The sequence below is a fragment of the Rana temporaria genome, chromosome 8 (genome assembly GCF_905171775.1).
Source record: "Rana temporaria chromosome 8, aRanTem1.1, whole genome shotgun sequence".
Lineage (NCBI taxonomy): Eukaryota > Metazoa > Chordata > Amphibia > Anura > Ranidae > Rana > Rana temporaria.
This window is the reverse complement of record NC_053496.1, coordinates 127,794,442-127,818,575: the sequence shown is the minus strand read 5'-3', so window position 1 is coordinate 127,818,575 and position 24,134 is coordinate 127,794,442. Positions and strand designations below refer to the sequence as shown.

Below are 24,134 nucleotides of genomic sequence, written 5' to 3'. Positions count from 1 at the left end.
CTGCAGGGAACGGAACCAGGAAGCCAGATGCCGACGGACGGAGCGGGGGTTTTTTGCCGGCGATCACAGCAATGGGAGATCATCGCTGGATCGCCAGGAGAAGGTAAGCCGCGCCGCTGCAGGCTCTGCACAGCTACCCCGAGCGTGACTCTGGGTTACCGATAGTAGCAGGAAAAAAACACCCCGAGTCACGCTCGGGAACACTGCTAAGGGGGTTAAATGGGCATGTTCTATTTTGTAAACACAAAATTACAGCATCAAGCTCTAATACAAAACAAAATATATTTTATTTCAATGGCCTGGACAACATTGGGGCTCAAAGCTGTTGCATTTAGGACAGTTTGGGTCCTCAGTCTTAATTCATTTATAAAGACCTATAGTATTTTGAATCACATCAACCTAAGCTGAATTCAGACCATTGAATTAAAATAAAACTGGACTTTCATCCATGTTGCTGTTAATCTAAGTCTAATGCTGTGTACGCACAACCGGACATTCCAACAACATAACCGTGGCTTTGTTTCCGATGTTGGCTCAAACTTGTCTTGCATACACGCGGTCACACAAATGTTGTCGGAAATTCCAAACGTCAAGAACGTGTAGACGTACAACACGTACGACAAACTGAGCAAAATGTTCAATAGCCAGTGCGGCTCTTCTGCTTGATTCTGAGCATGCGTGGAATTTTGTGCATCAGAATTGTGTACACACAATCGGAATTTCATAAAACAAAACTTGTTGTCGGAAAATTTGAAAACCATCTCGCAAATTTTTGATCTTGGAAATATCGACAGCAAATGTCTAATGGAGCCTACACACAGAATTTCCGACATCAAGCTCCCATTGAACATTTGTTGTCGGAAATCCTCATGTGTACGCGGCATTAGAGTAGCTCCAAAATATCAGAAAGAAGGTAGCATGGGCTTCTGACACAATATATGGACCTGCTATGTTCTCAATGTATGAGTGACAGTGTAAAAAAAAAACTCACCAAAAATCTTCCTACATAACTGACAAATCTATTATAATAATTTATAATAATTGTGTAAAGTGTAAATACTACTAACTTTTAATACATATATACATGATATAAATTGCTGTTTTTTATTACCTGGATCTCCCTTGGCTCCCTTGGTGCCATCAGATCCCCTTGACCCTGTGATTCCAGGTCCTCCATTTGTACCTGCAGCCCCTTTAGCACCTGGAACTCCAGGAGCCCCTGTATTCCCTGTAGTACCAGTCGCTCCAGCACTGCCTTTGAGTCCCTGTGGTCCTAGAAATAAAAAAAATGGTAAATGATCCAGGTGGTCAATGGTGTGGATGTAGAAGTTTATGTTTTCTCCTATAAGTTAACATATCAAAGTCATCAATGGTGTAACTACAGTCATAGCAACAAATATCGCTGCTCTGAAATTACAGCAATAAAAAAGGGTGGAGTGGGGTGTTTGATGGCTGCAGGTCCACATCTAAAGGTAATGGCGACACTGACCAGCATAAAAATAGTCGTTTATTTCAAATCCATTAAAAATGAGGACAGACTTCATTTCTAGAATATCAGAGAGTGGCAGATCACTGGTGGAGGGTTCCATTTGAAAGGTAAGTCAGCCATAATATGCTAGTATGTAGTAGGCTTGCTTGTTTTGATCTGGGGGGCAGGGAGTGGTTAGTGTAGCAGTTGGAGTGACCACCTGTCCTTCAGTTCCTGGGCGCCTCCCCTGCTTCCAGGAAGAATGTTCTTCTGGAAGAGGGGCAGGGCTGGGAATTGGATTGGCAGGGAGCTCATGTGAGGAGCCCTGACCAATCCCCAATTGAAATTGGCAGGGGGCAGGCCTCCTACATAAGCTCAGGTCCAGCCCACTGGAGGGGAGTTGTCGGCTGGGTGAAGTGAAAAAACAACTAGGCCATCAAGAAAGGGTACTGCAAGCCCCTGGCCTATCAAAACTCAGTGAAGTTCAGCAACCATCAGATAGTGTTCAAAGCGATCCCTGGTGTAGTGTAAAGATGATGGGGTGGAAAGACTAACATTGTGCAGTAAAGTTTGTGCAGGAGGAGAAGAGTTTGATTTTGGATTCGGATACACTTTAAGGGGTAGAAATAGGGTCTCTATAGCAGAGGTCATCAACCCTGTCCTCAGGGCTCACTAACAGGCCAGATTTTATGTATTACCTTGTGGAGATGCAGACTAGAATACTGCAATCACTGAGCAGCAAATTATATCACCTGTGAGGCCCCGTACACACGACAGAGGAACTCGACGTGCTTGGCATGTCGAGTTCCTCGTCGAGTTTTGGGATGAAGCCGCCGAGGAGCTCGGCGGGCCGCCTTCTCCTATAGAACAACGAGGACAACGAGAAAATAGAGAACATGTTCTCTATTTTCTCGTCGAGTTCCTCGGCGGCTCCATCGAGCCAAAACTGTACAGACGACAGAGATTCTCGGCAGAATCCGGGTTTTGACCGAGTTTCTCGGTGAATTCTGCCGAGAAACTCTGTCGTGTGTACGAGGCCTGAGGTATTTTAGTTATCTTGGAAACCTGGCCTGTTAGTGGGCCCTGGGGACAGGGTTGATGACCACTGCTCTATAGGATGCATTACATATTACCTACAGATGGAAACATTGTGCAATGCAGACCTACTGTATGATTTATCGTTACATCTCTGAGAGTCGGGTAATAGTAATTGTGGATGTACAGTAGATTATTCCTCTGGTGTATCATTGCATTGTTTCATTAAAATCTATATGAGTGCTGATTGAATATGATTCATTACTATAATGTCTATACCTAGATCTCCTTTGTCTCCTTTGGCACCAGCAGCTCCTTTAACTCCTTGAATTCCTTGTGGTCCTATTGCACCTGTAGCACCCTTCATACCAGCAGCTCCAGTCACACCTGTGGCTCCTGTACCTCCTGCTGACCCTTTTTCCCCCTTCAGACCTTGCAAGCCTGACAAAATAAACAAATATATATATACATACAATGACCAATTAAACACACCAATTAATATGATTGTGATGAAATGTCAATATGATTTTATAAGAAGTTTCTGAGTAAGATGATAAATGTAAGATATGAAATGTATGTAAGGATATGGAGAAAAAAATTAAAAATAAAGAGATTTGTAAAAAAATATATATATATATATATATATATATATATATATATATATATATATATATATATATATATATATATATATATATATATATATATATATATATATATATATATATAAAACACAGCACAAAAATATATATATATTTTTTTTATCCCAACACATCTTTAGCGCTTGCTGTCTTTAAAATAAATGAATTTCAAAATTCAAAGGCAAACATGTTTTGGCTTAGATACACTTTAAAGCTAGTCTTAATTAGTATAGAGTCATTTCACAACATACCTGGATCTCCTTTGCCTCCTTTTGCCCCAGCAGCTCCTGTAACTGAGATGCCGGGAGGACCCATTGCACCCTTAGCACCTGGAGTGCCTGGAGTTCCTGTTGTCCCTGGCGCACCATTTGCACCTTTATCCCCTTTTAATCCTTGAGGGCCTTAAACCATAAATTGCAAAGGATTGTTAACAGTTTTAAGAGAATATAACTGCCATAAAACCACAAAACCGCATATCTTAGAGTGAAATCCACATATAAAGTAAACTGGATCCCAAGGAGTAGTGTATGTGGTATGCTCATTTACTCTCTTTGCACTTTGTATTTGTTGTTTAAGTAATAAGAGAATGAATATCAAGTCAAATTGTACAGTCATGTGTAAACCCTGTACACACGATTGGAATTTCCGAAGGAAAAAGTCAGACCGTGTGTATGCCCATCGGAGTTTTTCCATCGGATATTGCGATAGAAACACACCTTCCCCGTTCTTCACAGTGGCAGATATAGGGAAAGACGATCAGTGACGTCACAAATCCAGCCCCGCCAAAACACACATGAGGTCACACTTAACCCCTACAGCGCCCCCTAGTGGTTAACTCCAATTGTCATTTTCACAATAATCAATGCATTCTTATAGCACTTTTTGCTGTGAAAATGACAATGGTCCCAAAAATGGGTCAAAATTGTCCGATGTGTCCGCCATAATGTCACAGTCAGGAAAAAAATCGCTGATCGCCGCCATTAGTAGTAAAAAAAAAATATATATTAATAAAAATGCCATAAAACTATTCCCTATTTTGTAAACGCTATAAATTTTGCGCAAACCAATCATTAAACGCTTATTGCGATTTTTTTTTACCAAAAATAGGTAGAACAATACGTATTGGCCTAAACTGAGGAACAAAATAGTTTTTTTATATCTTTTTTGGGGATATTTATTATAGCAAGAAGTAAAAAATATAGCATTTTTTTCAAAAATGTCGCTCTATTTTTGTTTATAGCAAATATATCTTAAGAGATCCATAATGAAGGATATCTGTTACATGGTGTCTTTGGATCTTTTAATAGTACACTAGTGGTGTTCACTCATTTAAGAGTGTGGGGTTCCTACCCCTTAAATATAATTTTATTAGAGCATGAGGCACAGGTAGAGGGAAATTCCACCCAATAATCTGCTGTTCAAACTACATCTACATTGTACATCTACTACTACTTCCTCACCCAGCCCAAATGGTTAGCAGATAAAAGTAGCCTTAGTTCTATTCATCCAGAGGTGAGTTGTGAGACGGCCAGGTGCACACCTCACCTCTGGATGAATTTCTATTTCTAGAGTGTACTTTGGATCTGGATAAATCTTTCCCCAGCCTGTACCCTCAATAGTCAGCGGCATCCAACCTTGTTAACCTGAGCGGGGGCCACCAAGCATTTATCGTGGGTCACAGATTGCTTTGATTGTTGGAAATAAAAATGTCCTGTTTCCCTAACAAAAAATCTACAATAAAACAATAACAATACATTTATGGCAGATATGTTTATAATTTTATCTGGGTTTATGGACAACAAGAAATAACATATTTTGTAATATAATATTAGCAATAAATAGGTTTATGTTACCTATGGTCCCTTTGTCTCCCTTGGCTCCGGAAGCACCGATAACACCTTGATTTCCAGTGGGTCCTGCTGCACCTGGAGCACCTTTAGCGCCTGGAGCTCCAACAGCTCCTGTTGCTCCTGAAGGACCAATTATGCCCTTTTCACCTTTTGGACCTTGTGGGCCTAAAGTGAGAGATAGTGGGGGTAAATAATTTTTAATTGCAAAAAATGTCATTGCTAACCTCCCCTCAAAATGTCAGTTGCTTGGCTGTCATGCTGATTCATTGGTGTCTATAGCTTCTGAGTCTCTGACCTAGAAAAGTATGCATATCAGGAGTTCCAGCTTTGCTCTGACCTTTTAATCTGCATGCTTGTTCCAGGTCAGTAAATCAAAAAGTAGTGAAAACAGAAATATTCAGACAACTGGCTTTCTCAGACGGAGGTTGAAAATGACTCCCCTGTATCTCCAACAGCACAGGTTTCCTTTGCTTGCCCAAACCTGACTATATTTGATTGAGCTATGCTATTGGTCAAAGTCATGTTGGTAGAAAATAAAGCGCCAACTTTTAATGCTCAGACCTCTATGGCCTTGTACACATGATAGGATAGCCAGAGGACAACGGTCTGAAGGACCGTTGTCTTAGGTTAACCGATGAAGCGATATGCTCCTGCACGAGCACTCAGATCACTAACAGCTGGTCTTGTCACTTGCCCATCTGCCCGTTTGCTTACCTTTGGGGGAAGACGCTTTTCTGTGAGAGCAACGGCTCTATGGAATAGTCTCCCTGTTTCCATTCGGTCTCTCCCCTCTATTGTGGCCTTTCGTAAAAGGCTAAAAACTTGTTTTTTTGAGAAAAAGCAGGCCAAGTCATGTTAGTTCTCCCTGTTGTTCCCTGGTGATCTGTTTTTTAGTGTTTTTTTTTTTTTTGCTCTCCTTTTTTCTTTTCCTTCTATTTCTTTCCCTCCTTGACTTGATTTATCTATTTCCTGTTATGTTTTCTGCGCTTAGACACTGCCCTGACGGGTCAGTATTTGGCGCATTATAAATCTATTAAATCAATCAATCATGCTGACTGATGGTCCGTCACGCCTACACACCATAGGTTAAATAACCGATCGTGTCAGAACGCAGTGACGTAAAACACAACGACGTGCTGAAAAAAACGACGTTCAATGCTTCCAAGCATGCATCGACTTGATTCTGAGCATGCGCAGGTTTTTAACCGATGCTTTTGCATACTAACGATCGGTTTTGACCTATCGGTTAGGCGTCCATCGGTTACATTTTAAAGCAAGTTCCTATTTTTTTAACCGAAGGTTAACTAACCTATGGGGCCCACACACGATCGGTTTTGACTGATGAAAACGGTCCTTCAGACCGTTGTCCTCTGGCTATCCTAAAAGTGTGTACAAGGCCTATAAGATTAAATACTTTACACAGTGATTCCTATAAGCCCCCCAAACCCAGATTATGATTTATTGGTTTACGGAAGTCATGAGCTCATATGCAGTGCCTTGAAATAGTATTCATACCCCTTTGAAATGTTTCACATTTTGTCATGTTACAAACAAAAACATAAGTGTATTGGGATTTTATGTGGTAGACCAACACAAAGTGGCACATAATTGTGAAGTGGAAGGAAAATGATAAATGGTTTTCCAAATTTTTTACAAATACATTTGTGAAAAGTATGACGTGCATTTGTATTCGCCCCCCTGAGTCAATACTTTGTAGAACCTCCTTTCATTGCTATTACAGCTGCAAGTCTTTTTGGGATGTCTCTACCAGCTTTAGACATCTAGAGAGTGACATTTTGCCCATTTTCTCTGCTCAAGCTATGTCAGATTGGATGGAGAGCATCTGTGAACAGCAATTTTTAAATTGTGCCACAGATTGTTAAATGGATTTAGGTCTGGACATTGACTGGGCCAATCTCACACATGAATATGCTTTGATCTAAACCATTCCATTGTAGCTTTGGTAGTATGTTTGGGGTTGTTGTTCTGCTGGAAGGCAAACCTACGACAAAGTCTCAAGCCTTATGCAGACTCCAAGGTTTTCTTATAGGATTGCCCTGTGTTTGCCTCCATTCATCTTCCCATCAACTCTGACCAGCTTCCCTGTCCCTGCTGGAGAAAAGCTTTCCCCACAAGATGATGCTACCACCACCGCATTTCACGGTGACGATGGTGTGTTTAGGGTGATGTGCAGTGTTAGATTTCCGCCACACATAGCGTTTTGCTTTTAGGCCAAATATTTCAATTTTGGTCTCATCTGATCAGAGTACCTTCTTCCCCACATGGCTTCTCACAAACTGCAAACAGGACTACTTATGGCTGTCCTTTAACAATGGCTTTCTTCTTGCCACTTCTCCATAAAAGCCATATTTGCGGAGCCACCGACTAATAGTTTGCCTGTGGACAGATTCTCCCACCTGAGCTGTGGATCTCTGCAGCTTCTCCAGAGTCACCATGGGCCTCTTGGCTGCTTCTCTGTTTAATGCTCTCCTTGCCCCGCCTGTCAGTTTAGGTGGACGGCCATGTATGATTTTCTTAAGTGGTTGTGGTATATGTACCCGTAGACCTTATAATGCATGTAAACATACAATATAGACTGGTATTTAAGGATAATTGTAATTATACTCGGAGTCTCAGGTAATCGTGCTAGTGAAAGATCTGAGGGGAAAACAGGGACAGTGACCTGAGGTGTGCCGGGGTCACGTGGTCAGTATGCCTAAAAGGGGTCATACCCAAGTAGAAGTAAAAGAGAAGAAATAGCAAGAAAAAAGGGGAAGGGTGGGTGGGACACAAGAAAACCATTGCCCAGAAAGGAGGATGGAGGGCGAGATTAAATACCTCCCGACTCCTCCTACAAATTCAGGCTGACCTGCAGTCAGCCTTCCGCCGATTTACATTTACACAAAATTTTAGTCATCACCACAAATTAGGGTGAAAATTAATCTTCATGACATTGATATAGACAACAATACTCAACTAACAGAGGTTCTAACCCTTCACCGTTTTAGCCAAAACTAAAAGTTTTTTTTACTGGAGTCCAATTAAAACCCCAAAAACTTTATATATCAAACGTCAGCCATGCAGAGCTGTTTGTGTTACCTGATTTGCCCTCAGCTCCTGTAATTCCCAGATCTCCTTTCTGCCCTTGTGGACCAGCTTTGCCTGGCATGCCTGGATTTCCCTTTAATCCTGGGCTTCCCACTTCTCCAGGTGATCCTAGGAAAAGCCAACACAATGTTTCTGTTATATGTCTTTATACATTGATATTAATGGTTCACTTATTTACCATCTCTATATATTTTTTATTAACATTCAAGGAATATATGTTAGAAGCATGCCGTACATGTCAAATGAAAGCTTAAAACCTATCCAAACCAAAGAACAAAAATATATTATATTGCAGCTGTCCTTAGTTTTATTTTTTCAGGCTACGTACATTTTCTGCAGGTACAGAAACATACCTGCTGATCTTTCTAAAATCCAGTATCCTTCTAAATTCCTGGGTACTGAATTGAAATCTCAAACAATGTTATAAGTTTTCTCAGCTATCTTCTGTCAACTCAAAACCCCTCATACCTGTGTAATGGAGATAAGAAGAGGGGGGTGTTTGCCATCCAAGTCTGGACAATGCTGTCCCTCTATAATTACAGCTTAGTAAGTAAGTGTTGTCACCCTATGCGACAAAGTGTCAATATCAATGGGTGAAAATAAAAGGAAAACAAAAAACTAAAAAATAAATAAATGCAAATTTGCCACATCTAAAGCCGGCCTTACATGGATCAAAATTTGTCCGGTTCAGCAGGAACAGGACAAATTTTGATTCGATTATGGGCAGGCTGATTGTGCCCAAGTTGATATAACAATCGACTTGGGTACAACCTGCCTGTCTGATTTTTTTACTTGCAATAACTGACAGCGACCATTGCCACTAGCAGTAATCATTGTGTTCTGCCAGCTGGGAAGGCTCCCCGTGCCCCCCCTTCCCCAGCAAAACACAATAGCGACAAGAATGGTGAAATTCCCAGTGAATGGCTATGCGGGGGTGGGGAGATATCAGGACAAGTCTGGAGGAGAGAACACTGAATTCCCAGCATAGCTAGAGAACTGACCACAGTGGGTTCTCCTGCTTAGTGCAGTCAGTTTTTAATATGAAAGCAGAGGGATTGGCAGAAACACCAGGGATTTCACACAAAGAAAATACAAAGAGAACAGGAGACTTCTTCATACAAAAACTTTGGATTGCAAGAATAATTTGTTCTGGAAGCATGCTTTTAATCCAAAGCACATGTATATCAAAGCAAATTTTCCCATAAGAAATAATGGAATATCCAATGATTTGTTCCACAACTATTTATTCATAAGTCCTTCAGTTTATAGTCCATTAAAAAATTTATAGCAATGTGATAAGTTGTGTAACCATAAAATGTCCATCCACAAATCGAAGCCTCCACAAGGGGATTAGAAGCAAAATCCAGCAGGAGCTACAGAGTATAAAAGAGAAGAGTGAAGCAATATGGTTACATTTAATGAAGGTACAACATTTAGCAACTCACATGGTTGATGAAATAAAGAGGCACATCTAAGTATGCAGGCATCCGGGGTAAAGCAATCCACATAGACCGTCCTCCTCACCGCCGGCTCTCACCGATATCAGTCTGCAATCGTGACCGGGAAGACTACCCTGCACTAGAGCGATCTGAAAGCGAGGCTTGAACCGCTCGTGGAAGGGATGACATCAATGGCGATGAGGAGGATGGTCTATGTGGACAGCTTTATCCCGGATGCCTGCATACTTAGATGTGCCTGTTTTAATCATCAACCATGTGAGTTTCCAAATGTTGTATCTTCATTAAATGTAACCATATTGCTACACTTAGAGGCACCTCTCTTCTATTTTATACTCAGTTGTGACATGACGCTACTCTTATATCAAGACATCGCTTGTAAATCAAGTCAAAATGTATTAAAACAAATTGCCTGTCTTGCAAAACGCTCTCAAACCAAGTTACTCTCAAACCAAGGTTTTACTGTACATGGTTCAGCAAGCACCAGGGCTGGACTGGGACAAAACTTTGGCCCTGGACTTCATCCAGACTGGCCCACTTTGACAGGTCTCTCCCATGGCGGCCAGGCAACTACGGCACCCCCCCCCCCCTGGCCACCCAAGCCCCCTCTCCCCTTCACTAGCCACTAGCCATTCTACTTTATTAGAGTAGAACGGCTGGTACTCTTAAAGGCAGTACCAGTGGGGAAGCTAGACATTATTTCACCCAGGGCAAAGAATCAGTCAGTGCCCCCCCTTATCGGACAAGATTAGGCAGAAGTGAGAAACTCCCAGGCCATAGGTGTTGAGTCAGCTGTCTGTCCCATCCCCCATGCTCCTCTATTGTCCCCCCTGCTCCTCTGGTCCTCCCCTTGCTTCTCTGTCCCCCCCCCCAGGTGAGCGCCGCGGGGAGAGAGAGGAGGTGAGCGCTGCGGGAAGGGAGAGACAGAGGAGCAGAGGGGGGAGGCGGTCCGCTGTCACTAAAGCCGGCCCACTGAGCCATCGGCCCACCGGGAAACTCCCTGTAGTCCCAATGGCCAGTCCATCCCTGGCAGGCACCAATATGAAATGTTGGGGTAACTGTCATTATAGAGGACACTTGTTCCTACAAATTATATTCTGATAAAAATAACTTCTTATTTGCTGTTAACAGATTATATGAATTTATTTTGTGATCCTAAAGTTAACCACTTAAACAATCATAGCTGTTAACCCATTATCCAAGGGTCGAAATGCTTTGTGTGAACTTAATTTGTTATCTGTAGACAAAATTACCAAAAGCTGCTGCATGCACCTTTGGGTGCCTAGTTTCTATACAACTTTATGTGTGTGTAATTTGTAGAAATATATAGTCGCACAAGGGGACAGCCATGTTTTTTTATTGCATATACAGGCACTGCTTCTGCCTTAAGGCCTTGTACACACGATACGATTGTTGGCAGGGGATTGTCTGTTGTCCTAAAATCTTACCGTTAGTACGCTCATTTTGACAACTGTTGTCCAACTTTCGGCTAACAAATGTTGGATGACAAGCTAGTGAATTTTCAGCGGACAACGGTTTGTTGTCAGATTTTCGTATAATCAGTACACAAATGTGTCACACAAAAGTCGAATGTACAAACACAAAATTATCAGAAGGGGCCCAAAGGGTGAAGCTGAAGAGTTGAAATTTCTCGTAATACATGTACCGTTAAGTATGCAAGACAAGATCCTGGCACACGACCTTTTGATAAAAATCCGACGCTCGGTTGGCCAGCAATTGTACCATGTGTACGAGGCATTAGGCTGGGCATACAGTGATGGGGCATTTCTCCCATCCCCATAGGCGAAGTGGATGGAGAATTACTCCATGCTGTGCTATAGTATTCTGTCAGCAGGGACTTTTCCACTGCCAGAACACATTGACCAGCACTGGAGCCACTAATTGAATGAAAAATTTAAAATGTTTCTGTTCAATATACATTTTGATTCCTCTATGGCTGGGTTTAATGTCCTTCTTTCTTATTGCATGTCAATCAAACAGGTCTGTTAATTGAAAACAATAGGCTTATGATTGCCAAAATATTTGTCCCATTTAAAATGCTTATTTGATGGCCAGATTAGCTTGTGGTCTAGTCTTTTTTATGCAGATATTTGAAATATGGAATTTTGCTCAATGTATTTATTTACTAAAGCTGGAGAATGCAAAATCTGGAGCAACTCTGCATAGAAACCAATCAGCTTCCAGGTTTTATTGCCAAAGCTTAACTGAACAAGCTGAACTTAGAAGCTGATTGGCTATCATGCACAGCTGCACCAGATTCTGTGTGCACCAGTTTAAGTAAATCTACCCAATTGTTTTTAAATAGTAAATAATCAGTTTTGCTGTGGATTTCGATCCCCATTGTTTGCTATAGAAGACTCTATTCTCCTTGGCTCACTTTTCATTGTACATATTTGCTGCATATTTGACTGCCTGAATATGAGAATTGCATACATGTTCCGTGAGCGCTGTAAATAACCTTCATAAATGCATTAAAAAACATTAGTAAATTCCAACTAATGAGGTTGACTTCAGACATGGGAATTGGCTGGATTACATTCCTTTCATAATTATGCCCCAGTGTGGATTTTACCTTAGCTCAACAGTTAGTAATCAAGTAAGTAGAGTGATTGTCTTGAAACATAGCTCTCCCAAAAGACTAATCTGTAAATTCTGAATTATAATTAGGGATGAGCCAAATGTACCTGGATTCAGTTTGAGGCAGGATCACAGAACATGAAAAATGATCCATGCCAAATCTGAGACTCGTTGAAGTCAATGGAACTGAATGGTAAAAAAACAGTAATGACTAAATTATTGTATAGGCTAATATGGCATGGGGGGCTGAGCACTACCCTGTAAGACATGTTCTAAAGCAAAAAAAACAAAGCTAAAATCTGTTTGGTGGGGAGCAGTAATTTTAAATAATGCATTAAGGTGAACATTAACAATTAAGAATTCCTTTAAGTAACATGCCTGGGGGTACCCTTAAATGGTCACTAAAGGAAAACATTTTTTTTTTTTTTGCTGAAATGACTGTTTACAGGGTATAGAGACATAATAGTTAACTGATTCCTTTTAAAAATGATTAAAACTAGATAAAAACCAATCATATAATGTACCTACAGTTTAGTTTTGTTTTTGCTGTTGTTTCCTGGTTCTCTGATGTACAGAGCCAGAGAGCCAATAGAGGGCTGTGAAGGTTTTGCAAAACGAAACTGGATTGGTGCTGAGGGGTTTTAGACACACCTCCTTGATTAGTCACCACAATGAGAAATATCCCAGTACTGTGGTGATCAGGAAACAGACAACCAGGAAGTGTCCAGAACAGAGAGGAATTACAGCAAAATCAAAGCAAAAACGAACAATGAGGACATGAAACCAGGACTGCAGTAAGGTAAAGGAAGCTATTTAGCTAAAAAAAAAAAGAATTCCTTTAGTGACCCTTTAACCCCCCTGGCGGTATTCCCGAGCGTGACTCGGGGTGGATTTTTTGTGCTAAAATCGGTATCCCCGAGTCACGCTCGGGGTAGCTATGCAGAGCCTGCAGCGTGCGCTGGCTTACCTTGTTCCTGGATCCAGCGATGCCACCGCGCTGTGTGAGCGAGCGGGACCTTGCTCGATTCACACAGTGTCCCTGTGTGCCGTCGATCTCCGTTCCCTGCGACGTTACGACGCACGGGGCGGAGATCGGCGCCAAATTCAAAAAAGTAAACAAACACATTACATACAGTATACTGTAATCTTATAGATTACAGTACTGTATGTAAAAAATACACATCCCCTTTGTCCCTAGTGGTCTGCCAAGTGCCCTACATGTTCTTTTATATAATAAAAACGGTTCTTTCTCCCTGGAAACTGTAGATTGTCCATAGCAACCAAAAGTGTCCCTTTATGTCAAAAATGGTTTTAGAGCAGCTAGAAAACAGCGATAATAAATTATAATCACTAACTAACTAACTAACACTTTTCCTGTAAGGCCGCGTACACACGGTCGGACAAAACCGATGAAAATGGACCGAAGTTCAGTTTCATCGGTCCAAACCGACTGTGTGTACGGCCCATCGGTCTTTTGTCCTTCGGACCAAAATTTTAAACCTTGCTTTAAAATCGAACCGATGGACCACTGACCGATCGGTCCAAACCGATGGTTAGTACACAATAGCATCGGTTCAAAACCCGCGCATGCTCAGAATCAAGTCGACGCATGCTTGGAAGCATTGAACTTCGTTTTTTTCAGCACGTCGTCGTGTTTTACTTCACCGCGTTCTGACCCGATTGGATTTTGAACTGATGGTATGTACACACATCAGACCATCAGGCCACTTCAGCGGTGGACCGATGAAAACAGTCCGTCGGACCATTCTCATCGGATGAACCGGTCGTGTGTAAAGGGCCTTACAGGTAATTTAAACTGTAAACTGATTAAGGGCCCTTTCACACCTGCGGACCGTATGTCTGTATTTCATCCATCTGTTTTCTGATAAAATACGGACATACATGTATCCCTATGGATGAACATCCGCTGACATCCGATCTCATCGGTCCCCGCTATGGTCTGTTTCTGCAGACGGAGGAAAATACTATTTTTCCATTCATCTGCGGATCACATCAGATGAACACGGACAGACGGTCCGTGTTCATCCGATCCTCCCATATAGGAAAGCGGAGATCTGAAAGGTGGTCCCTGCACAGTGTGCAGGAACCGCCCTGTCATCTGCCAGCTCAGCCGGGGATCAACGGAGCGATCCCCGCTGAGCAAGTGGATGAGAAAGGTACGGATTCTCACGGGATCCATACATGTGAAAGGGCCCTAACTGTTAGTTTACAGAACACATCCTGATTGCATTTTATAAAATAAGCCAGAATATTGAAGTAATTATTTAAATCTTTAAACAAGTGCATGTCTTTCTTATCCATTTTATTTACCTGGTTCACCCTTCTGACCGGGCCAGCCATCCCTTCCATCTCTCCCGTCTTTGCCATGTAGAGGTTGTAACCCTTGGATAACTGTGCAGACAACAGGATCCTTTGCATTTTGACATGAAACTATTACAAATGTCATTGTTAGAGCTGCCCATACTGTTAGAAATGACTTCATGGCAACAGGAATATGTCTGTAAATAAATACAATGTTATTGTTAAAATTGAAAAGGAATCAACATAACATTAATGGCATTTTCCTCATATAGACTATACATTAAACAATATGTAATCTAATATAGATTATTAGATTACAGTAGGTTCCATGGAATCGTAGTCCACCCAATGCTATAATCGTGGTATGGATAAATGTTGCTAAATTGAATTTCCAGCTGGCCACTTATATTTTTTGGAAACCTGATTCCTACAACAAGAACTCCAGAGAGAGGGCACCCTTTTATGATGGCCACAGGTAGGTGGTGCTGGGGACCCAGATGCAGAGATCTCTTCATCACAGCTGAAACCCATTTAAAGCTTTAATATCACAGTGATTTTAATGCCCCTTCAATACCGGGCACTTTCACCCTCTTCCTGCACGGGCAAATTTTCAGCTTTCAGTGCTGTCGCACTTTGATTGACAATTGCGCGGTCATGCAACACTGTACCCATATGACATTTTTTCTTTTGAGATAGTTAGATCTTTCTTTTGTTGGTATCTATTCACCCACTGGGGTTTTTATTGTTTGCTAAACAAACAAAAAAAGACCCAAACGTTTTGAAAAAAGTTTTCTTAGTTTCTGTTATAAAATTTTGGAAATAAATAATTTTTCTTCTTCACTGATGTGCGCTGATGAGGCTGCACTGATGGACAATGATGAGGAGGCACTGATAAGGTGGCACTGATGGCCACTGATAAGGAGGCACTGATGAGGCTGCACTGATGATGCGGCACTGATGGACACTGATAGGCTGCACTGATGGGGACTGACTGGAACTAATGGGGCTGCACTAATAATTAGGGCACTGATGATCAGTGCTTTGATTACCAATGTAAAGAATGTACTGAGAGCCTTGTCAGTTATTGGCTTTCCTTTCCTCACTCAGATAGCCCGTGAGGAAAGGACTGTTGATAACCAGCAAGTCTGTTTACATGTTTGGACACAGCTGATAACATGGTAAAGGGCTCTGTGATTGACCATTTACTGAGATCTGTGATTAGCTGTGTCCAAAGGACACAGCGGCCACAGAGCGTGCTGCAGGGGGTGAGGTTCTGGAAGAATGTCCATGGACACCCTCTCAGAACTAGAGAGCAGTGCTGTAGCTGTCTTACGGCTTTATCATGGTACTAAAGTGGTTAAAAGAATAGAAAGTGCAATTACTGTACAAAATGGAACAGAGGCAAAATAAACAGTTAGGGCCAAATTCCCAAAAACGTAGCCTAACTTAAATTTCAGCAGTTAAGTTACACTGACTTAAAATTTCTACCTAAGTGCCCGATCCACAAAGCACTTACCTAGAAATTACACGCCGTGTAACTTAAGTGCCTCCGTCGCAAGGCGGTCCTCCTCTCCGGGGGGCGATTACTATTTAAATGAGGCGCGCTCCCGCGCCGGCCGTACTGCGCATGCGTGTGACGTAATTTTCCCGACGTGCAGCGCGCGAACGTAATTTACGCCGGGCTTTGTGGATTGCGACGGGACAATAAAGTTGCGACGGGTGAATTAAAAAATACGCGCCGGGAAAACAAAAAAAAAAAAAGAAAAATTGACAGCGTCGCTCGGCATGCATTCCTGAGAGGGAGAACTCCATGCCAATTTCCCAAGAAATAACCGGCATGGGTTCCCCCCCCAGGAGCATACCAGGCCCTTAGGTCTGGTATGGGTTGTAAGGAGACCCCCCCTACGCCGAAAATTCGACGTAGGGGGTCCCCCTACAATCCATACCAGACCCGTATCCAAAGCACGCTACCCGGCCGGTCAGGAAAGGGAGTGGGGACGAGCGAGCGCCCCCCCCCTCCTGAGCCGTGCCAGGCCGCATGCCCTCAACATGGGGGGGTTGGGTGCTCTGGGGCAGGGGGGCGCACTGCGGGCCCCCCCACCCCAGAGCACCCTGTCCCCATGTTGATGAGGACAGGACCTCTTCCCGACAACCCTTGCCGTTGGTTGTCGGGGTCTGCGGGCGGGGGCTTATCAGAATCTGGGAGTCCCCTCAAATAAGGGGGCCCCCAGATAACGGCCCCCACCCTAAGTGAATGGATATGGGGTACATCGTACCCCTACCCATTCACCTGGAGGCAAAGTGATAAGTTATTAAACATAACACAAGGGTTTTTAAAATAATTTATTAGTCTGCTCCGGAGGCCCCCCCTGTCTTCTTTAGCTCTAATACCAGGGGGGGCTTCTTCTTCCGCTCTCCGGGGGTCTTCTCCGCTCTCCGGGGGGGGGCTCTCCGGGGTAGGCACCCACCACGTGGGTACCTACCGGAGCATGATGGGACGGTGATGCCTATATAAATGGGATGCAAGGCGCGCTTCCATCATTGCAGTGAGAAGAGGTGACGTGTCAACATCGGAAGAAGGGAGAAGAAGAACATGACATCACAGAAGACCGCGATGGCTGCCTGCTAGTAATTGAGCTAACACACGAAGATAGCAGGCAGCCAGCGCTGAAGAAGAAGGCACCGGACAGCTGCAGAAGAACCGGGGTGCGCCGAGTCAACAGCGGAGAGCGGAGAAGACCCCCCCCCCCGGAGAGTGGAAGAAGTAGCCCCTCCTGGTATTAGAGCTAAAGAAGACAGGGGGGGCCTCCGGAGCAGACTAATAAATGATTTTAAAAACCCTTGTGTTGTGTATTTCATAACTTATCACTTTGCCTCCAAGTGAATGGGTTGGGGTACGATGTACCCCATATCCATTCACTTAGGGTGGGGGGCCGGTATCTGGGGGCCCCCTTATTTGAGGGGACTCCCAGATTCCGATAAGCCCCCGCCCGCAGACCCCGACAACCAACGGCAAGGGTTGTTGGGAAGAGGTCCTGTCCTCATCAACATGGGGACAGGGTGCTCTGGGGTGGGGGGGCCCGCAGTGCGCCCCCCTGCCCCAGAGCACCCAACCCCCCCATGTTGAGGGCATGCGGCCTGGCACGGCTCAGGAGGGGGGGCGCTCGCTCGTCCCCACTCCCTTTCCTGACCGGCCGGGTAGCGTGCTTTGGATACGGGTCTGGTATGGATTGTAGGGGGACCCCCTACGTCGAATTTTCGGCGTAGGGGGGGTCTCCTTACAACCCATACCAGACCTAAGGGCCTGGTATGCTCCTGGGGGGGGAACCCATGCCGGTTTTGATATTACAAATTGCCGTGGAGTTCTCCCTCGGGAATGCATACCAAATGCCGTCGCTTGAATGGGCTTTTACATGGTGTGACTAACTTTCCACATTGTAAAACCAGCCCTAGTTTTGCGCAAGCAAATCGGAATTTACGCAGAAATCACAATGCTGAAAAGCGTTGTGGATCTGCTTAAGTCCTCATTTGCATACTCAAAGCGGCATTTCAATGAGAAATGCCCCCAGCGGCGGATGCGGTACTGCATCCTAAGATCTGACCGTGTAAGTGTCTTACACATGTCAGATTTTCTGCCTAACTTTGGAAAAAGCCTTTTTGAGGATCGTTTCCAAAGTTAGGCACAGAGATAAGCAGGCTGAACAGCAGTTCCGCCTGCGTATCTCTTTTGAGAATTTGGCCCTCAGAGTCAATAGGAGTTTGATCCTGTTTATTTAGTACAGATAGAAACTGTTGAAAAATATTTAAATTGCATATATTTTGGGGGTCAAAAATTCTCTACATCTCCGAAATGAATGTCAATAAGTATATTGCCATCAGTATGATTCTGTACTTAAAGGGGTTGTAAAGGTACAATTTTTGTTTTCCTAAATAGCTTCCTTTACCTTAGTGCAGTCCTCCTTCACTTACCTCATCCCTCCATTTTGCTTTTAAATGCCCTTATTTCTTCTGAGAAATCCTCACTTCCTGTTCTTCTGTCTGTAACTCCACACAGTAATGGGCTTTCTCCCTGGTGTGGAGTGTCATGCTCGCCCCCTCCCTTGGACTACAGGAGAGTCAGGACGCTCTCTACGCGTTTGAAGCTGTGTGTTAGTGGGCGTCCTGACTCTCCTGTAGTCCAAGGGAGGTGGCGAGCATGACAGGGAGAAAGCCGTGCATTACTGTCTGTAGTTACAGACAGAAAAACAAGAAGTCAGGATTTCTCAGAAGAAATAAGGACATTTAAAAGCAAAATGGAAGGACGAGGTAAGTGAAGGAGGACTGCACTAAGGTAAAGGAAGCTATTTATTAAAAAAAAAAGATTGTACCTTTACAACCCCTTCAATAAAGGGATCACAGTCCTATTGCATTGCAGGTTGAGTCTTATGCTTTTTGCCCATTCCTGGTGGGTATAATCCATCAAGGGCCTGGTTCATAGTGCTTTTTGGTACTGTGAGTTCTCAGCACAGAAATGTTAGATTTAATGCCAAAAGTTGAGACACTAGGGGGGTTAATGTGAAGAGTTAGGGTGAGGTGATCATGGTAGGTTAATGTTAAATTATAGATTAAAGCCTGATTTTAGTAAAAAAAAATTAAAAACAACACAATGGATGTCACTTATATATAATGAGATATATTCTCATATATTCTGCTGGTTTCTGTTGCCTTAGATAAAACCTTGCTCTGCACACCCCATATCCCTGCAGCAATAATTTCCCAGTGCTGCATGGGAAAAATAGCCACTGGAGCAGTCATAATCACTGATCAACTTGCAAGGGCAGGTTTGAATTTTTACAAGAGTTCAGCTTTGAAGACAAAATCTATCAGAAATGTTACTGTATGTGTCCCCATTGGGTAGTAGTGATGAGCCCGCTGTTCAAAACGATCATAAGTTCGACTCGAACATCAGGTGTTCGTTTGCTCGCAAACTAACTGAACATATGGGGCAATTGTGGCAAATTCGAGCGCAGAGGAATGCCCCATAATGCACTGTGAGATCGCAAGTACATTGATGTCTGATGACTGGTCAAAGCATGCACCTGACCTGCATGCTTTGGACAATCACAGCGCGCTCTGCTGCGAGAGCCATAATTGGCCAAAGGCAGGGTGCCTTTGGCCAATCATGGCTCATTGGGGACTAAGTCCATGGTAGTTTTTAAAACCCGGGTCCCCATACGCTTTTTATGGCAATAACTTGCCTATAAGCCTTTAAAATTAGCACTTTTGATTTTTCATATCCGTGTCCCATAGGGGGTTATTTACTAAAGGCAAATCCACTTTGCACTACAAGTGCAAACTACAAGTGTAAAGTGCACTTGAAATTGTACGGTAAGTGCACTTGGAAGTGCAGTCGCTGTAGATCTGAGGGGAACATGCAAGGAAAATAAAAAAACTATTTTTTGCTTGCACATGATTGGATGATAAAATCAGCAGAGCTTCCCCTCATATCAGATCTACCCCTCAGATTTATAAGGACTGCACTTCCAAGTGTACTTTCAGTGCAATTTCTAGTACAGTTTGCACTTGTAGTTTGCATTTGTAGTGCAAAGTGGATTTGCCTTTCGTAAATAACCCCCATAGACTTTAACCGTGTTCGCACAAATCTTTGCCTATTCGCATGTTCTGGCACAAATCGAACCAAGGGATGTTTGGCTCATTCCTATTAGGTAGCATCACTCTTTATATTTTGTCCTGCTGAACATTGTATCTGGGACAGAAAGTCATGAGCAGGCCAGAACAGGCAGTAAGGGGAAAGCTTCCATGAAGGACAATGGCTCTGTTGACAGCTGTGTAATAAAGGATTTCCTCTCACTTTCTGTTTGTCTCAGTGACAGGAAATGAAGGGAAAGAAGCTAACACTTTCCTATCATATAAAAAAAAAAAAAAAAGTTTTGGCTGTAGATACATTTTAAGGTTAATGTTTATTTATTTTCAGTACTCGTATTTTTGTACTAAGAAATATGTAGGCTGCTATCATGGATGTCTCCTTCTGAAAATGCTAGTTGCCTGCCTGCCATGTAATGCAACAGGAGCTTCAAAGTATTCTAAGTCCATGACTTCCAAATCCAAGTCCTAATTTTTTTATGGAGTAGCTTAATTTGTACTAAGAAATATTATTGGGTATACAGTATTTATTGATGTCTCCGTCTGAAATTACAAGCTGCCTGACTGTCATGTAACTCCGTGGCCCTCAAAACATTCTGGGCCAGATCCACAAAGAAGTTACGTCGGCGTATATATTGATACGCCGCGTAACTTCTAGGATGCGCCAGAGTATCTTTTTTCTGTATCCAGAAAGCAAGATACGCCGGATTTTTGCTTAGATATGACTGACGTAAGTCTCTTACGCCGTTGTATCTTAGTTGCATATTTACGCTGGCCACTAGGTGGCGCTTCTGTAGATTTACGCGTATAATATGCAAATTAGGTAGATACGCCGATTCACGAACGTACGTGCGCCCGGGGTATCTATATGCGTCATTTGCGTAAGGCGTCGGACTGGCGTAAAGTTACCCCTGCTATAGTGAGGCGTACGCAATGTTAAGTATGGACGTCGGGACAGTGTCGAATTTTCCGTTGTTTACGTCGTTTGCGTAAAACGTTCGCGAATAGGGCTTCGTGTAAGTTACGTTCACGTCGTCTAGGCATTGAGCGGGCATAATTTCATTTGAAAATTCGACGTGATACTGAGCATGCGCGCGCATGCGCCGTTCGAAAAAAGCGTAATTTACGTAGGGTCATGCTTAGTTTACATAAAACACGCCCCCCTGTTCCTCATTTGATTTAGGCACGCTTACACCGGCACATTTACGCTACGCCACCGTAACTTTAGACGCAAGTGCTTTGTGAATACGGCACTTGCCTCTCTAAGTTGCGGCGGCGTAGCGTAACTACGATACGCCCGCTTATATTTACGCCTATCTACGTGAATCTGGGCCTCTAAGTCCATGACCTCTAACAAGTAGGTAGATCAGGAATTAGAACATCACTGTGACATAACTTTCTGAATGCTTGTTCCGGGTCATCGACTCAATGTATTGATGTTCGAAGAATTTTTAACGGGAAGTCAGCATTAACAACTTCCCTTCATTGTTTGAAGGTTACATAATATTTTTAGCATTCAGGTTAAGTGTAAAGGTTTAATTTTTAAGGATTAGAATCCAAATGATTGTTAGGGTCATGTGTTGGATTAATGTTACAAATGATTGATATGTTAACATTCAATATTTTCTACTTTTAATATTTGCTTGTTATCCAGAAACAGACTATTGTACAGTACAGTACCAGTACAGCCAAGGTCCAGCCAATCAGATTTTAGTTTGCCAAACCAAACTATAGAAAAACAGTTACCATTGGGTTACTGAACTTTTCCACAGTCATTCCATTCTGCACTATATACCTATATATATATATATATATATATATATATATATATATATATATATATATATATATATATATAATCAGACACTAACATTTTAACTTGCCAAATTATTATCAAATAGACAGATTGACCAGAAGGTGGAATATTTTAGGCTAATCTATTTTATGGAAGGTGCGGTAGCATAATGAACCTTTGGGTAAGATCACAAACAATTGAACATTGTGGAGTTGATTAACTAAAATAATAAAAGAAAAATAAGGACTTAACGAAACAAAGATTCACTTTGCTAGGGGAATAAAGCTGTATTGACTTCAGTCATCCAACCATGTGCAAGCCCAAATTGAGTTTTTTAATTCCGTGCAGATGACTTGGAGTGATTACACTTTATTTAAGAAGCATGTAAACATTTTCTATTAGTAAATCAGCCCTATTGAGTTACATTTATTCAAATGCATCACATAATAAACTTTGCTCAATAAAACATTCTTAATTATATTTATCTAATCTAATACTGGGATGTGTTATATGCACTTGGCAAGGGTTAGCATGCTGAATTTTCTGTATTAGTCTGCCACTATCCTTGACAATGTTTCTGTTTAATATAGCTATTATATAATCCAAAAATATTACAATTTCTACCATTCATTTATCGAAAATAGTTATAATAATACAAATGAGACTTACTTGAGCAGGGGGTGCTGCTGCGGCGTTGTACGTTCCTTGAACACAAAACTGTGCACTGAAACAACAGATATCTTTATTTATACTTATATAGCATGATTTCACAATACATAATATATCTTATAGTGAATGCTGACCTTCGGTGGGAAATTCTGTTACAAAATATCCTCGTAATAGTGTTTTCTTCTAACCTGGTACTTTCTGTTATGTTACAATAATGTTGAAATTTGCACTGGCAGCATTTTTGGAGAACCTACATTCAAAGCCAAATACATAGTGCTGGATAAATACAAGAACAGGTGCATCTCTGAAGATTAAATTGTGATAGTTGTAATTTTGCATCTTATATTCAGCCTACTCTGCCAAACTACATAGAACACATAAAAAGAGAGATTTGTAAAATATATACTAACCCTTACTTAACTTTGTGCTGAGTGTATAATTGAGCCATCAAGCCAGACTAACATCTAGACACCTAGACACCTAAAGCAAAATATAGAGATTCAATAAACTAAAGAGTGAATATATCATCTAAACCTCCATGACTCCTAGCTGTCTCAAATTAACTTATGGATTAACCTCAAACTGTTCCAGGAACTAAATAAATTTTAAATCAAGGTGTGAAAAGGATACTTTTCCAAAAGGTAGAGGGTTTAGTATGCTCAGACCGGGAGGAGGGGTGGGCAACAGGGAAACCTACCCTGGGCGCTGTCCTATTCAGTGAGGGGGTGTGCTGGGAGCTTCCATGGTTCTCCCACCTCACTGACAGTAGTGACTATAATTCTCCCTCATTCATGAAACTGTATGTATCCTCACTCTGCCTTATCTCTCCTTCTTTGTGCAGTTATAAATCTCTCTCTTACAGCCTAGTCCCGCTGTGTGATTCCACACTGCACACACAGAGGAATACCATCCTAGCCTAGCTTTCCTAGGCTCCGCTGGGGTTTGTCCCACCTCCTCAGCATCGCATAGTAGCCCATTATGTGTCATTTACCTGAAACCAAAGCCTGTGATGTCACCACTGTCCCCTCTTCCACAAAGCATCCATCTTCCTTCCGGGTATTGCGGCTCTGGTGCTGTGATTGGCCGGAGCCGCGATGATGTCACTCCCGCACATGCGCACGGGAGTTGCTAGTCACGGCACAATCTCCTTTAGAAACAGCAGGTTTTTTTAATGACATTTTAATAAATAGTTTTACAATATCTGTTTCTTTATTTCCTTGTCAAAAATATTTTATTGGAGTACAAAGGTGTAATACAAATTACAGGGAATACATTAAATACATTGAAAATAGAGAAGCTCAAATATTCTTAGCCGTGTCATCCTGTCAGAGTCTAATGACAGGCCATCCCCGCCGGAACTTTATTCACGCTTGTAAATATGTAAGATACCTTTAAGAAAGTTATGCATTGTGGGACTTCAAGTAGCAGGAGATATGGACTCCATTGACTCTTAGGAGAAACAAACTACGCTTCCCACAATGCCTTGCATCATTTGAACATGTGACACCTCCGCACAGACTTATGGGGGAGGTTACTTAAGGAAAGGGA

General features: G+C 42.4%; 1 protein-coding gene across 1 annotated transcript in view; it reads right to left on the bottom strand.

Moving 5' to 3' along the window:
• The window catches only part of LOC120909064 (collectin-46-like), a 37,826-nt gene extending 14,778 nt beyond the window's left edge, over window positions 1-23,048 (bottom strand). The window contains exons 1-7 of the mRNA XM_040320690.1: window positions 22,587-23,048; window positions 14,489-14,676; window positions 8,094-8,210; window positions 4,998-5,159; window positions 3,396-3,545; window positions 2,783-2,944; window positions 1,112-1,273 (exon numbers count right to left, since the gene is read on the bottom strand). Of these exons, the coding sequence (XP_040176624.1) occupies window positions 1,112-1,273; window positions 2,783-2,944; window positions 3,396-3,545; window positions 4,998-5,159; window positions 8,094-8,210; window positions 14,489-14,660 (925 nt within the window). The 5' untranslated portion in view covers window positions 14,661-14,676; window positions 22,587-23,048. The remainder of the gene's footprint in view (window positions 1-1,111; window positions 1,274-2,782; window positions 2,945-3,395; window positions 3,546-4,997; window positions 5,160-8,093; window positions 8,211-14,488; window positions 14,677-22,586) is intronic.
• Window positions 23,049-24,134: the final 1,086 nt, after the last annotated feature.